This window comes from Ranitomeya imitator, chromosome 5, assembly GCF_032444005.1.
Source record: "Ranitomeya imitator isolate aRanImi1 chromosome 5, aRanImi1.pri, whole genome shotgun sequence".
Taxonomy (NCBI): domain Eukaryota; kingdom Metazoa; phylum Chordata; class Amphibia; order Anura; family Dendrobatidae; genus Ranitomeya; species Ranitomeya imitator.
The window spans coordinates 230,003,082-230,020,036 of NC_091286.1; the positions used below are offsets into that span (position 1 = coordinate 230,003,082).

A 16,955-nucleotide genomic window follows, 5' to 3' on the forward strand; every position below is an offset into this window, starting at 1 on the left:
ATTGCATGAGTTCAGTGAAATGTTACGTTTTAGGGGCAATTTCTAGAATTAGGGACACCGCTCTGAAAGATAATAGATTGTACGACAAGCAGTATCTACGGACTATTACACCGTACATACAGCCATTTGCTTTAGCTGTAAAGTAGCATTCAAAAATGAACATATACTTTAAACACTTTTATCGTTACTGGGCATCAGAACATTATATAATTTACCTTGACATCGACTGTCATTGGGTTCATTGGATTTTTAACTATTCTGATTTATTATGATACTGCGAGAGAATAAATATTTAAAAAAAAACAAAAACAACCAGTAATTTCAGACATGCATAAAAAAATAAATCTATTAAAGGAACAGTAGTATTTGCAGCATAATAAGAATGGTGATTCAACAAAACACAATTTCTCTTTGTTTTTACGAGTATATTTACGTAACTACATATTAATGAGATAAATACCAAATTAATATATATAAACAAATATTTAGTAAAAGCAGTCTCTTCCGTAATGTCTTATTGAGTGTTTAGAAGGTAGCACCATTTGTGGGTGTCCAGGTTTCTTCCAAGTTATCCATACATCTGTTTGAACTGGTAGCATTCATTACAAAACCCATTGCACTTGTTGTTGCCGTAGTGATCACACCCTGGTGCCCGACACCGCAGCTTAGGTGTATCTTCTCCAGATAACTTATGATGGCCTCCTCTGTGCTTGCACTGCTCACAAAGTTCATCATTTTTGCCCGTAACTGGGTTTCTGCAGACATCTCTGGCACAAATTTTTATGTGATTACCAGTTCGACTTTGTCCAGATCTCTGAGGATAAAAATTATTTTGATTTCAGACATGGAGGGTTTTAAACATTTCCTAAAATAATTACTCTTATTTGAAGGGAATCTATCACCAGATTTTTGCCATGTAATCTGAGAGCAGCAGGCTGTAGGAGCGACATTGTTATGTCACTTGAGCCCTGCAGCCTCTGCGGACACTATTGGGCTGCTGTGCACTTAGTTGCCTTTGACAAGTGGAAGCAGTGAGTGCAGCAGCCCAATAGTGGCCGCTGAGGCTGTATACTATTCCTCCCCTGCCCAGGACCTGTGGTATGATCAGACAATGCTCCTGTACGGTCAGACACAGCCATTACACAGTACGGGCACATGTATAAGATTATCTCAGCACAGGAACATTTTATTATAAACACATCCAATGGTGGAAGTTATTATTGTTCCAGTATCTATTTTTACTCATGGGAAAACCCCTTTAAGTATGCTGTTTTTGCTTCTCAAGGGAAATTACTTATTTTAATTTTTCATCATCATAAGGATATTAATATAAGAATTTGTGCATGCATGATATTAGAGGAGCTGTCCAATACCTGGTCACCTCCTCTAATATCATGCATGTAAAAAATCTTTTTAATGATAAGAAAATTACAATGAACCTAGATGGTTTTAACACATCAGCATATCAATAACTACCTCTGTTTGTCTTTGTAGTCGCTCCTCTGAATTTCTTGCTTCCTGATATCTTTGGTTCTGAGCTTCAATGTAGCACTTCTGGCAGAATCCCTCAAACAATGTGCTGCCTAACGTGCTGCACTCCCGACCCAAGCACCGACTCATGTTCTTGAAGGCAGCCACACTGACATTGCTTTGTGCTGGTTTGCTGGATTTATTCAATTTAACTCCTGGAAAATATAAGTCACAATATTATTAACATTAGTGGCACAAATAACATCTGAAAAGCTTGTAGAGACTAAGTAGAACGAGAAAGCTCTTAAAGCCACCTCCGTGCATGGAACGAGCTGTAACACCTAATCACTTAGAAGCGTGGGAAAATTCAGTATTTGCCTAGAATTCCTTCTTAGCTCGGAAGATCCGTGAAACACATCTGCTGCCCTTGCCTAACCCTGCTGTAACAAGCAAGAGAACCAGTATTTTCATATAGACTGCTGTGTGATTTATAAAGATGCCAGTCAGGGTGAGATGTGAATGCTCAGTATTAGGCTGCCTGATAGAGAACGAAGGGGGATCTAAGAAACGGCAACCCTGAACTTTAGGTGCAGCAAACCATTGGCAAAGGACAACAGTGTACACAATACATTCCATTATTGCTTTCTCCATCCATTTCTCATAACCCCATTTTAGTTTCAGTGCAGTTTGCAGACCTGAATATACAACTATTTTATCATTATCTGCAAATCAGAATTTCACATCTTTGTTTTTCTCATTTTCAGAGAGCAAGAAAGATGTTGGTACTCCCTCACTCTTATGACCAACTATTTGACTTATGGCTTCAGATAGCAGCTCCCCACATTGCAGTGTGGGAATATATACTGATTTTCTATAGCTAATACGTCTTTGTATATACAGCTAGGTTCAGAAATATTTGGACAGTGATACAAGATTTAGTGTTTTAGCTGTCAACAAAAATATATTCAAGATAATGGGGTTATCAATGAGGGCTTTAAGGGCATTCACATTCTAATTAGACTATGGGTTTAGGAATTACAGCTGTTTAATATGTAGCTGCCTTTTTTTAAAGGGGCCAAAAGTAATTAAACAATTATCTCAAAAGCTCTTTCATGGGCTGCATAGGCTATTACTTTGTTAATCCATCATCAATTATGCAGATTTTAGCTGATTCCAGGTGTGGCATTTGCATTAGTGTGCTGTTGCTGTGAACCCACAACATATTTTCAAAAAAGCTTTCAATAGAAGAGAAAGAGACCATCATTAGGCTGAAAAAAAAATAGAAGAAATCCATCATAGAGGTAGCAGAAAGGTTAGAAGTGGCCAAATCAACAGTTTGGTTCATTCTACAAAAAAAAGAGCGTACTGTTGAGCTTGGGAAATCAAAAAGGTATGCATATCTCCATGATTACAGCCGCTAACTGTCACTGTATGAGTGGTTGTAACCATGGATACCTAAGCTACTGCAATGCCCTGCACATGAGGTAAGCAACATAGCAAATCAGAAGAACTATACTACATTTTGATACAAGTAGTGGGGGGTCTGGAAAAATGGATTTTAATCGGGCATCTTTTTGTAGTAAAGGTTGTAATTTCCGTGCAACTCCCCTTAGCACCTCCAGATTTGGATTGTAGGTAACTACTAGAGGTACCCGGTTATACTACATTTATAATTGTAGATATTTGCTAATATTATACCTACTACATATTGGGATAGGATCATTGAGATGGGAATACCGCTCTAAGGCAGAAAGATTCACAAAGAAAGCACATGACAAAAGCATCCCAAAGGAGGAAACCTGCAAAGGATTCTCTTCAAAAGTATTAAAAATGGACATTTTATTTATAATTAAGTTAATTTGTCCAAGTATGTTTGAGCTTTTGAGACCCTGAAATGAAAAGGCTTTGTAGATAAATGGTTTCAATTCCTAAACGTTTTGCAGGATATTTTTGTTCAATCCCTTTAATTAAACCTGTAAGTCTACACTTCAATTTCATTTCGGTTATTTCATTTTAAATAAAAAATAGTGGCTTGCAGAGCCTAAATCACGACAATTCCGTCACTGTCAAAACATTTCTGGACCCATCTGTATAAACCTGCACCTTTACTACTAATAAATATGTAACATTTTAAGAAAACGATCAAAAAAGCAGAGGAATTACCTACCACTGTTTTCTTTATACTCAAAGAAGCATAGAGTGCAAAATCCTTCATTTTGTAGTGTACCAAAATATTGGCAACCGGGTTTTCTACATTTGTGGAAAGCCGTCCTCTCTTCTACATTGTAATTTGTCCCAGAATGTGACCCAGGGCTTGATGTCTGCCTCTCATTGCTAATGGCCTCTTGACCTGATAAATTCACAAGGCTCCTTGACAAATTGACGGGATCAGAGACAGACCTCTGATGTAGTAAAGGGGGGATGCTGGAACTGTGGGAGCGTTCTGTAGTCCGTTTAAAGCAAGAACTGCAAATACCGTTAAAAGTTCTAGTGGCGTGCTGAAAACATATATTGCACCTAATTATGTCAGTAGTCCTAACCCTATCAGTGCCATTACCTAGCTGATGATGCCTGGCATTGTGACAGTGTTCACAGAGTCCATTCAGCTCCACATTCAATGTAAATGGGCAGTCGGCTGTTTTACATTTCATTGCATTTGTTTCGCTGAAAAGAAAAAGGCTGGGTGCTGTTGCCAGTGCCGCAGCAGGGTCTGACAACGACTCGTCTGCTCTTTCACATGACGGCTCATGATATTCAGGCTTGAGATGTATAGATTCACCCTTCTGGATTTGGGCTTTAATCCTGTCAGCGGATTTCTGTTTCTTATCGAAGCACTCATGGCAGTAGGGCTGCGTGCTGACCGACATGAAGAAAGGGCAGCTTAATGTTTCACATTTCACTTCAACGAGAGACAGCTGAGGGAGGGAAATCTCAAATCGGCTTCTTCCACCTTTGGTCTCTTGCCACCTCTTGTGTTCATGCTGGACCAGCTGAAAATAGTCTTCTACCAAATTGATTTCCTTGGGTAAATTGCTTTCATCAAGCCTGCAAAAAATTAAATTAACCTATTAAATATTTTCAGACAACTCAAAACTATTGAAGGCGGTTTTTCCTATAATTCTATGGGCCAAGGGCAGTTGTCGGCACATGACAAGACCAACATTAAAAGGGAACCTGTCATGTTGGCAAACTCTAATAACCTGCAGCTGTATTGTTAATCTGCAGGTTAATAGCATTATAATGCTACCTGGTCGCCTTAATGAAAGCGCAGCTACCAGGAGGAAATTAACTTTATTCCTCTTAGGGGCCGCCGGCTTCAGTCATCACTCAGTACACACTGAGCAGCAGCTGTAAGCACACCCCGGCACTTTGATTGACAGCCCGCTCTGCAGTGCATCTGTGCAAAGTCAAATCAATGCATCAGGACATGCTTACAGCCGCTGCTCATAATACTGTGAGCGGTGACTGTAGCCGATCTAGGCACGCCTCTATGACTGAAAGCCAGCAGCTCCTGGGAGGAATAAAGTTCATTTTCTCCCAGTAGCCACACATTCAGAAAGGCAACCGGACACCATTGGAATGCTATTAACCTGTAGAATATCACATATATCTGCAGGTTAAAAGCATTTGAAGACATGACAAGTTCCTTATGAATAACTTTTCATTTAACAGATATTTGTAAAACAAAGTATTGGTGGCATATTTCGTAGCTCCAACACACAATGGTTGCTAGAAGTGCTGTATGTCACTGACTGTGTAAAGCATTGTGCATGCATTACAGAGAAGAACCAACCTGGCAGTGTTTACTAGGTGAGTGGTGCCACGCTCCCAGGACTGCACAGGCACCTCCAGCACATGCAAATACTCCTTAATCAGCTTCTCCCGGGATTGCTCTTCATGGTCCGTTAAAAAGTGCACTTTCATATCTTCAAACCGGCCTTTTTCATTGAGCACTAATGGGACAGCTCGGATTTCTGTGTGGATAACAAGAATTACAGTATTATTATCATCACCATGGGAAGCTAAATACTATTCATGTAATAATACTACAAAGTAAAATGAAATGTAAGAAACTAAAATTGTTCTCGTTGTTCAGCAGAGCTGTACGTACCTGGTCCTGTGTCTTTCATAGTGACAAGAGGTGCAAAGTGCTGGCTGTCATAGCCAAGGATAATGGGGTATCTATAACATTCCTGTGCAGGCCAATGAAGAGGCAGGTAGACTCCAGCAACATTAAGAGGTGAAAAACTGGAACCAGACTCCATACTTCTGAACACGTTATCTGTTGGGCAAGAATTTCGAATAATTACTAACATGCTTTTAGAAAACATAATATACTTGTAAAGGACTAGGGCTCTACTTCATATCCAGCACCTCGTCTAAGATGGGTTGTATCTGGCACTGACTTTTTTCTCCCAATGCCATTTAGTGATCAGGATAATTCTTTTTTTATTGCTAGATCGGGCGATTCTGAACGCGGCGATACCAAATATGTCTATGTTTGATTTTTTTTTTTTATTGTTTTATTTTGAATGGGGCCAAAGGGGGGTGATTTGAACTTTTATATTTTTTTAAATGTATTTATATTTTTAAAAACATTTTTTTTTTTACTTTTGGCATGCTTCAATAGTCTCCATGGTTAAGTAGAAGCTGCTATAACCCGATCGGCTCTGCTACATACAGACGATGATCAGATCGCCTGTATGTAGCAGAATTCCTCACTTGCTACGAGCGCCGACCTCCAGGCGGTGCTCATAGCAATACGACAGTGACAACCATAGAGGTCTTCAGGAGGTCTCTGGTTGTCATGCCAACTCATCGGTGACCCGCGATCACGTGACGGGGGTCACCGCTGGGCGGATTTCCGGTGTGCTTTCCAGAAGCGGCATTTAATGGGTTAACAGTAGTGATGAGCATACTCGTTACTCGAGATTTCCAGAGCACACTTGGGTGACCTCCGAGTATTTTTTAGTGTTCGGAGATTTAGTTTTTCTTGCTGCAGCTGATTTACATCTCTTAGCCAGCTTCATTACATGTGGGGATTCCGTAGCAACCAGGCAACCCCCACATGTACTCAGGCTGGCTAAGAGATGTAAATCATTCAGCTGCGGCAATTAAAAACTAAATCTCCAAGCACTAAAAAATACTCAGAGGTCACCCGAGCATGCTCGGGAAATCTCAAGTAACGAGTATACTCGCTCATCACTAGTTAACAGCTGTAAGAGGATCACTATTCCTCCTGCAGCTGTTAGCAGCACATGTCAGCTGTTCAAAACTATTAAGCGCAATGTTGCAAAGGAGTTAAGAACTACTGTCTACTAAAGGGTTTCTCCATAATTCTCAAATATTAGCTCCAGCACATTTGCTTTTTATGCCATTTACTCTCTTTAGCCTACTACAGTATTTGTAACATACAAATCTTTAAGTCTGTAGTTTTTGTTTTGTTACCTGCAATAACGATAATTGACCTCCGAAGGATGTTGGCCAACACAAATATGTGAATCTCTTCAAGGCAATTGTACTGGAGGCCACTGTGGCCTACCGAGGTATCCGTGGATGCCATATTGACAAGATGTTCCCATTCTTCATCCCAGTTCTATAGTTCAAAAATATATACAATTAATTATATTTAATTTTTGGAAGAAAAAAAAATCATATTTATACAATCTATTTAAAATTACAAACATTAAAAAAGAAACCCAGCCAAAATGATAGATGCATGTGTTAAAGTCTGTGATCTTAGACCTCTATAGAATGCTGAAACCGATGGCAATGATCGGAGAAATCTGTCAAGCAAATTTATGATCAGTTCAAAAGGCGTGTAATCTTTCTATATAGACGTTTCACTTTGGCAATCGTAATGGTCCGAGATAACAGACCAATTTTCAAAAACAGATCAGAAATGTGGTTTTAAAAGGGTATTGCCATCTTGTACATTTATTCTATATCTATTGGGATATGGTAAGAATGTATAGTAAATGAAAGTCCCACTCGAGAATAGGGTTCTGGTCTGTGCCACTGCTGTACTTGCATCTATATATTTATGGCATATTCTTTAAGTATTTCATAAATGTTTAAGATGGGAATGCTCCTTTTAACTAGATTTAGCCTTAAAAGGGTTGTCTGGTCTAAACTGAGAAGTCTGCGGTCACTCTGTGTGATTGCAGACTTATGAATCGCCCCAGCGCATGCCCTGTGCGCTGCGAGAATTCGCTAGTTTCTGAAGGTATATATGAGTTATACATACCCCTGGCCACAGCCTGTCTAGTGGGCGCGGCCTCGCTTCCGCACACTTGTATTAAGCGAGGCCACATCCTAACTAGTGATGGCGCTGTCCAGTGGGCGTGGCTGACTAGAGGGTGCAGCCTCGCTCCGTACAAGTGTATGACAGTGAGGCTACACCCACTGGCCAGGAGCATGCATGATTCATACATACCCTCCGCTCTGGCTCAAAAATCGGCGAATCCCCGAAGTGCACAGTGTGGGGGATTGCTGGGGGGATTGATGAGTCTGCAGTCACACGGAGTGCCTGCAGACTTATTGATTTGGACTGGAAAACCTCTTTAAAGCTAAAAACTGCCGTTTACATTGGCATTTACACCACCATAATCAGCAGTGTCTGACTCCTAGAAGATAACTTGTTTCAATAAAAACTGCTGGAACACCTTACCCGTGTGTCATATCGCAGTTCTGTCTGCTGAAACACTGTGGATTTTACGCAGTCCAGCTGCCAGCGGAATTTAAAGTTGCGCGTATCTGTTGTCTTCAGGACATTGTGCAATGTTTTCCGGAGCACTAAATCCGTGTCCTGTACACCCCACATATACATGGACGCAGAATGCATTAAACAGTTGCCATCACCTAAACAGAGGTAAAGATAAATAAGATATAAATTGTATGAAACTAAATAAAGTTAGAATTGTGAAATATAAACTATAAGGCTGTGTGCACACGTTCAGGATTTTTCGCGGTTTTCCGCTATAAAAATGCGATAAAACCGCTAAAAAAACGCTTACATTAAGCATCCTATTATTAGAATGCAATCCGCAATTTTTGTGCACATGTTATTATTATTATTATAGCCCCATTTATTCCATGGCGCTTTATATGTGCAGAGGGGCATACATAATAAAAACAAGTACAATAATCTAAAACAAGTCCCAACTGGTACAGGAGGAGAGAGGACCCTGCCCGCGAGGGTAATCACAATCTACAAGGGAAGGGTGAGAATACAGTAGGCGAGGGTAGAGCTGGTCATGCAGCGGTTTAGTCTATCGGTGTAGGTTGTAGGCTGCAGGTTGTAGGCTTGTTGGAAGAAGTAGGTCTTCAGGTTCTTTTTGAAGGTTTCGATGGTAGGCGAGAGTCTGATATGTTGTGGTAGAGAGTTCCAGAGTATGGGGGATGCGCGAGAGAAACCTTGTGTGCGATTGTGGGAAGAGGAGATAAGAGGGGAGTAGAGAAGGAGATCTTGTGAGGATCGGAGGTTGCGTGCAGGAAAGTACTGGGAGACGAGGTCACAGATGTATGGAGGAGACAGGTTGTGGATGGCTTTGTACGTCATGGTTAGGGTTTTGTACTGGAGTCTCTGGGCAATGGAAGCCAGTGAAGGGATTGACAGAGGGGAGAAGCTGGGGAATAGCGGGGGGACAGGTGGATTAGTCGGACAGCAGAGTTTAGAATAGATTGGAGGGGTGCGACAGTGTTAGAGGGGAGGCCACAGAGCAGGAGGTTGAAGTAGTCAAGGCGAGAGATGATGAGGGCATGGACTAGAGTTTTTGCAGATTCTTGGTTGAGGAATGAACGGATTTGTGAAATATTTTTGAGTTGAAGTCGGCAGGAAGTGGAAAGGGCTTGGATATGTGGTTTGAAGGAGAGATCAGTGTCAAGGACTACCCCGAGGCAGCGAGCTTGTGGGACTGGGGAGAGTGGGCAGCAGTTTGCTGTAAAGGATAGGTTCGTTGTGTTTTTTTCCGCAAAAAAAATGTATTGCGGAAAAAAACGCAGCATGTTCATTAATTTTGTGGATTTTTCGAGTTTTTGCCGTTATATTATTGCATTGGGGAAGCTCCGGAAAAAAAAAACTCGGTAAAAACGCGAACGGATTTCTTGCAGAAAAAGTCCGGTTTTGTTCATGAAATTTCGGCAAAGAATCCTGGCGTGTGCACATAGCCTTAAACCTAAAAATAAAATAAATTTGTCTTCCTCTATACTGGTAAAAAGAGCACAGCACGGTACATTGACTCCACCAAAAATAAAGTACACTGCAGTACTGAGTGCTGGATATCGCCATCCTGGAGATCTTTCCTAATGCTCGGAGCAGGGGTTTCTCCCTGATAATATACATTTATACATGCAGAGGAGGAAATATCTAGCATAAATAAGTGGTTAATGCTGATATTAGTATTAGTGCTCTAATTAATAGCACCTTGTTATGAACATATATTATCATACAATGTTACTACAAACAAGGTCTACAAATCGCATGGCAACATGATTTCTGAAGTCTTCCCCACTGTACATGGTACAGGAAAAATCGTTATCTGTGTACCACTATAGATGGTAAATTCAGCAAAATCCCACTGTTCACAAACTGGGAAATTTCCCTCCTATTGTCAAAAGAAGAACAAAGCTGTGAGTTGTTCTGCACACACAGAACCAGCAGCATAAAATTCCGTGTCACTTGGAATTTCCCAACGAGAGGCTCAGCGAGAAGCAATTGGCTGAAGTCTATTGTACTTTTTTGTTCTTTCGACATTGTAGCAGACAGGACTTTCCAAAAGGGTGGGGACAAGCCTGGCAGGATTGCATATTCATTAGGCAAGTGAAATCAGTGCAGCCAATTCATGCCGGAGTTTTTCTTCTGTCTTTTTCTCGAGTTTCAATTCTGATATGACCATCTTCCTTATTTCCGTCATTCTTATATCCTGAAGTGTATGGGGGTGAATCACTCAGACTTTACTGCAGGGTATTCTGACACTGCAGCTCTTGGGCTACGTTCCCACGATGAGTTTTTTTGAGAGTTTTTGACATTGCAGATTTTCTGCACGCATTAAATAAAATAGGTAATTTGCTGCTTTTTTTAAAAAAATATGCAGCGGAAAAAAAAAAAAATCACCAAAATCTTAAAGCTGTCAATTATATGGCAGGTATTCAGGCATTGATAAACCATGTTCCCAACTGTAAAAGCGCTGTGGTTTTTCAGCAGGTGTCTGCCCCAAAATACGTAATAGATTGCAATCTGTTCTGATTATTGAAGTTTTGAAATGAGTTTACACCTTTTTTATATGTTTTTGGTGTAGATTTAATGTACCATTTTAATTATTTTTTAAAGTGTTTTTTCAAGCAGAAATGCTGCGATTCTGAACTTAAAAATGCAATAGCGCTTTTTTACATGCAGTTTTTCATAAAAGCCTATAGCCAAAAAATACACTCACTTGGCTTGAATAGTGAAAAAGTGGAAAATGGCCTTAGAATTGCAAGGACTTTTATAAATATTCCCCAGTCCCACATTTTCTAACTTGGCAATGCCGTTTCCACGGATTACATTGCCATTGTGTAAGGCCGGTTTCACACGTCAGTGGCTCCGGTACGTGAGGTGACAGTTTCCTCACGTACCGGAGACACTGACTCACGTAGACACATTGAAATCAATGTGTCTCACTCTCAGCGTGTTTTCACAGGCCGTGTGTCCGTGTGCAAAACACGGAGACATGTCAGTGTTTGTGGGAGCGCACGGATTACACTGATCCATTAAAGTCAATGGGTCCGTGTAAAACACGTACCGCACACGGACGCTGTCCGTGTGCAGTCCGTGTGCCGTGCAGGAGACAGCGCTACAGTAAGCGCTGTCCCCCCCACGTGGTGCTGAAGCCGCCATTCATATCTTCTCTCCAGCAGCGTTTGCTGGAAAGATATGAAAAATCCTTTTTTTTTTTTCGTGTTTAAAATAAAGATCCCTGTCCCCAGGCTTCTATCAGGATGGTAAGCGGTTGGTAAAATTACTGGTGTGCACAAGCTTACTGGCTATTATTGGGTAAGGCTACATTCAGACTAGCGTTGTGCGCCGCTGCGTCGGCGACGCAACGCACAAAGCAGGCAAAAACGCGGCAAAACGCACGCAAAAACGCTGCGTTTTGCGACACGTGCGTCGTTTTTTGCCGAAAATCAGACGCAAGAAAAATGCAACTTGTTGCGTTTTCTTGGTCCGACGCTTGCGGCAAAAAAGACACATTTGTCGCAAAACGCAACAAACAAAAACGCATGCGTCCCCCATGTTAAACATAGGGGCGCATGACGCGTGCGTCGCCGCTGCGTCGCCCGACGCTAACCTGACGCACACTAGCACAACGCTAGTCTGAACGTAGCCTAAGTGTGTTGTCTGTTAATAAAATGGAGGACATAAAATACAACCATCGGACCCGAGATAAAGTAGATCCCCAGCTTTCCCTTCCATGGGCTCATTTGGCTCAGTATTTACAGTGGGGCAAAAAAGTATTTAGTCAGTCAGCAATAGTGCAAGTTCCACCACTTAAAAAGATGAGAGGCGTCTGTAATTTACATCATAGGTAGACCTCAACTATGGGAGACAAACTGAGAAAAAAAAATCCAGAAAATCACATTGTCTGTTTTTTAACATTTTATTTGCATATTATGGTGGAAAATAAGTATTTGGTCAGAACCAAAATTTCATCTCAATACTTTGTAATATATCCTTTGTTGGCAATGACAGAGGTCAAACATTTTGTGTAAGTCTTCACAAGGTTGCCACAGAATGTTTTTGGTATGTTGGCCCATTCCTCCATGCAGATCTCCTCTAGAGCAGTGATGTTTTTGGCTTTTCACTTGGCAACACGGACTTTCAACTCCCTCCAAAGGTTTTCTATAGGGTTGAGATCTGGAGACTGGCTAGGCCACTCCAGGACCTTGAAATGCTTCTTACAAAGCCACTCCTTCGTTGCCCTGGCGGTGTGCTTTGGATCATTGTCATGTTGAAAGACCCAGCCACGTTTCATCTTCAATGCCCTTGCTGATGGAAGGAGGTTTGCACTCAAAATCTCACGATACATGGCCCTATTCATTCTTTCATGTACCCGGATCAGTCGTCCTGGCCCCTTTGCAGAGAAACAGCCCGAAAGCATGATGTTTCCACCACCATGCTTTACAGTAGGTATGGTGTTTGATGGATGCAACTCAGTATTCTTTTTCCTCCAAACACGACAAGTTGTGTTTCTACCAAACAGTTCCAGTTTGGTTTCATCAGACCATAGGACATTCTCCCAAAACTCCTCTGGATCATCCAAATGCTCTCTAGCAAACTTCAGACGGGCCCGGACATGTACTGGCTTAAGCAGTGGGACACGTCTGGCACTGCAGGATCTGAGTCCATGGTGGCGTAGTGTGTTACTTATGGTAGGCCTTGTTACATTGGTCCCAGCTCTCTGCAGTTCATTCACTAGGTCCCCCCGCGTGGTTCTGGGATTTTTGCTCACCGTTCTTGTGATCATTCTGACCCCACGGGGTGGGATTTTGCGTGGAGCCCCAGATCGAGGGAGATTATCAGTGGTCTTGTATGTCTTCCATTTTCTAATTATTGCTCCCACTGTTGATTTCTTCACTCCAAGCTGGTTGGCTATTGCAGATTCAGTCTTCCCAGCCTGGTGCAGGGCTACAATTTTGTTTCTGGTGTCCTTTGACAGCTCTTTGGTCTTCACCATAGTGGAGTTTGGAGTCAGACTTTTTGAGGGTGTGCACAGGTGTCTTTTTATACTGATAACAAGTTTAAACAGGTGCCATTACTACAGGTAATGAGTGGAGGAAAGAGGAGACTCTTAAAGAAGAAGTTACAGGTCTGTGAGAGCCAGAAATCTTGATTGTTTTTTTCTGACCAAATACTTATTTTCCACCATAATATGCAAAAAAGTGATAAAAAAACAGACAATGTGATTTTCTGGATTTTTTTTTTCTCAGTTTGTCTCCCATAGTTGAGGTCTACCTATGATGTAAATTACAGACGCCTCTCATCTTTTTAAGTGGTGGAACTTGCACTATTGCTGACTGACTAAATACTTTTTTGCCCCACTGTATATACAGCTGTTACAAAATAACTGTTTTCTCACTTGTAGATTACTTGTGCTTATACACAGCCAGCATTCTGCTACGTAGAGCATGAGGAGGGCAGACAGATTTCCTGTGCTTTGGATGACACAGGAGGTGTATGCAAGACAGGCAATCTCAAACTCCCTTAGGCATTGTAACTAAGCAGTAGTCATATTATTAGACCCACAAGTGCAAGAAAATAACACATTGTCACAAGGGACACAAACTGACTAACCACCGTCTCACCAGTCACCTGGCAATGATGTCATACTCAAATAAAAAAGCTGAAAAATGTGCTGCATGAATAATAAAATACTGTGATTTAGAGATCTGGATGTCAACTAGGAAGTTTCTATCCACTGACAGCAATGAACTACAGTATTTTGAAAACTGTGAGGAATGAAACAGAAAGTAGAGAGCTGTAGAAGTTCTCAATATACAGGTATTGATTATAAAACTGGAAAACACCCATGGATCTGTGTTTCTAGGCACAGGAGAATATTTTAGCGACAACTTATGAACGTAACTTTAAATTAGATTATAAGCTCACATATTTTTTTTTATAATATTAAGTTTTTTTTTGTCATGGAATGAAAAAATGGTTGTCAAACAGGATCCCTATACTGTAGAATCATAAACTTATTAAAAAAAAATTATCCATCAGGATCCAGTTGTTGATAAAAATATATTCTGACGGACACTTGAAAAGGATCCATAAAAAAACAAAGAGACATCTTAAAAGGCTAGCCAAACATGATGTGGACAAGCCCTGAGTTAGGAAGATGCAGTGTGTTATGTAGTACAGAGAATGCCAGAAATCACACTTGTAACATAAGACTTGGTTACATGAAGGAAAGCCCACAAGATAGCAGGAGATCATGAGAAAAGTACAAAAAAAGCCCCCAGTCTGTCATCTGGTTTTATGCTGAGCCTTCATTATTTAATGGCAATGGGGAAAACCTCGCAGAAACATTTTATACACATCTTATACCATAGGATACTGAATAAAGGCTCAAACACACTGTCAGCTGTGCCAAAGACCTCCTAGTCCCCTCACAGACAGACGCCACTATATCATTCATGAAAAGCATGGTACAATCTGCACAACACACCTTTCTGTAGTCACACGCCAAGACTGAGCAGATTAATACAAAATGCTTCTTACCATGTGTCCGTAGGGGGGCAAGTTTCTTCACTTCCTTACAAGCATTTAGCTTCTTGTGACTTTCCAATGCAACTTGCATTGATCTATTGAAAAGAGTCTTTTGTAGAATCTCTCGAAATCTTGTGCAAAACTGACAGATCATGAACAGTTCTATGGTGAATCGGTGCATGGTCCGAAAGTGGTGGATGATGCCATTGCTGGGCTTCACTATGTCCTGTGGGGTCCTCTCTCGGATTTTCACAGCTTTCAGCATATTGCTCATGTACAAGTCTTGGGGAAGGACCTGCTGTGTTGCCATCTTTCTGTTGAATAGTGATAAGGAAAGAAAATAGTTGTAATTCTGTACCGATCATCCCCTGGAATCTGTAAATGTTACTTTTTTACATGAGGCACAGCTAAAAAAAAAATCCCCCGTAGTTACAAAAGAGTTACAATAAGTTTCCAAGATTTCACAAAGAAAAAAAAAGAGACTTAGTCATATGGGTCTGAGGTCATTCAGATAAGACAGACTCTAGAGGGAAAGTACTACATGCTTCACACACAGTTCATTAATAGTCTGCCACGACTATAATTATACGCAATGTCACAGGTTACCCTCAGTGCCTGTAGTGATGACCGGAGCTTCAGCACTGACATACAAGCGGCCCCGCGAAGGTGCACATTCACATGTACAGATAACGAAAGAATTATTCCGTACAGCTCTGTATATGAAGCTATATACAGGGATTTTCCACCGTTGCCGAGCATGTTTTTACATGCCATAGGCACCAGTGTTACAGTCCATCCCCTGGGAATTAGCCATTTACTCCCTCAAATTATTATTAAAGGGTACGGGTGTGGGGGGATTCTGCAAACACAAAATTAGGAGGAAAAAACAAATTACAAAGAGCACTGTGAAATGGAAAAAATGGCCTACTGGCTGTTTATAGAAAATGAGGTAGCTTCCATTCATGGAGATGTAGGTACACCCAGGTGCAGGAAAGTCCACATCTGGAAAATCCCAAAAGCCAAGGTAGCCAATACACTTAAACATCTGGGTTTATTTATCTAGTGACCTTTGGAAGTTCCAACTGATTGACTAAAAATCGGGCTAAAAAATCCCACAGTAAAATGTAACTACAGCGCCACACAAATGCCTCATACAGCTACAAAGCTATTATGCCTGTAGAGAAAATCGGGCCAATTATGCTAATGACAGTCGCATTAAACTCTCTCAACAGTATCATCTGAGTGTGATCTGATTCTCTAGCAAGAGAGAATAACGGCACAATTGCGAAGAAGATGGAGAGCGTAATTAATCCATCTTCTCAATTGTCTCTGTGTGCGTAAATCCGACTGCACTGGGATGACATCTGAGTGCAGTCCGATGTTTCACACACACCCACAGACTTGTATGGGTGCTTATGATCAGCATATCGGAGCCACACACAGCATGCTGTGATTCTTTTCTCATTTATAAACAGCATGAGAGTTCTACAATTCCCCATAGTATAAGGCTATGTGCACACGATGCGTTTTTGATACGTTTTTGCGGGGTTTTTTTTTTTAACGTGCGTAAATGCTCCACAAATGCAATGGAATACTAAAGCAAGGTAATTCAATGACAATCCTGAAGTGTTGTGTAAATTTCCGTCCGTATTTGCAGCGTTTTATTTTCTGCAGCATGTCAATTCTTTTTGCACTTCTGCAGTGTTTTTGGCTCATTGACTTCAATTGAGTCAGTCAAATCTGCAGATTTACTGCCAAAAATGCTCCGATTTGTCAAAGGGAAATTATGTCAGAAGGTGGAAGAGTGTGTGGGCAGAGAATATGTGTGTGTGTCTGTGTGTGTGGGCAGAGAACATATGCGTGTGTCTGTCTGTGTGTACCCCTAGGCATCGTCTGCTGGGACTATTACTCCCATCCGGCTACGTGTTTTGTCACATATAACAGAGACAGCATGAGCCGATGATGGGAGAATAGTTTCATCATCTGGTGCCTGTACAATTGTAAAAAAAAAAATAAAAAAATAAAAATATTGTAATATTTTCTCATACAAAATACATACTCACCGAACGCCTAATCCCCGATGCCCGTGTTTCCTGCAAACAATCAAAAATAGTAAACCAACATATACTCACCTTTCCGCCATAGTCCATTTAATACCCAGTGTCCCAAGTCGATCTCACCCAGCCACCGGCGATAGACTGACAAAAGGTAATCTCTCCTGCAGTGTATCAGTGAG

The 16,955-nt window shown here is 41.1% G+C and overlaps 1 protein-coding gene across 2 annotated transcripts in view; it reads right to left on the reverse strand.

The window, feature by feature from the left end:
- Positions 1-319: 319 nt before the first annotated feature.
- Positions 320-16,955, reverse strand: part of TNFAIP3 (TNF alpha induced protein 3) — a 35,265-nt gene continuing 18,629 nt past the window's right edge. Inside the window, exons 2-9 of one of the 2 annotated variants that reach the window (XM_069725956.1) lie at positions 14,732-15,033; positions 8,141-8,331; positions 6,919-7,066; positions 5,582-5,752; positions 5,264-5,444; positions 4,028-4,515; positions 1,477-1,685; positions 320-814 (exon numbers count right to left, since the gene is read on the reverse strand). In XM_069725956.1, the coding sequence (XP_069582057.1) occupies positions 569-814; positions 1,477-1,685; positions 4,028-4,515; positions 5,264-5,444; positions 5,582-5,752; positions 6,919-7,066; positions 8,141-8,331; positions 14,732-15,029 (1,932 nt within the window). In that variant the 5' untranslated portion in view covers positions 15,030-15,033 and the 3' untranslated portion in view covers positions 320-568. Of the gene's footprint in view, positions 815-1,476; positions 1,686-3,637; positions 4,516-5,263; positions 5,445-5,581; positions 5,753-6,918; positions 7,067-8,140; positions 8,332-14,731; positions 15,034-16,955 lie in introns of both variants that reach the window. The other variant, XM_069725955.1, reaches the window with a different exon arrangement.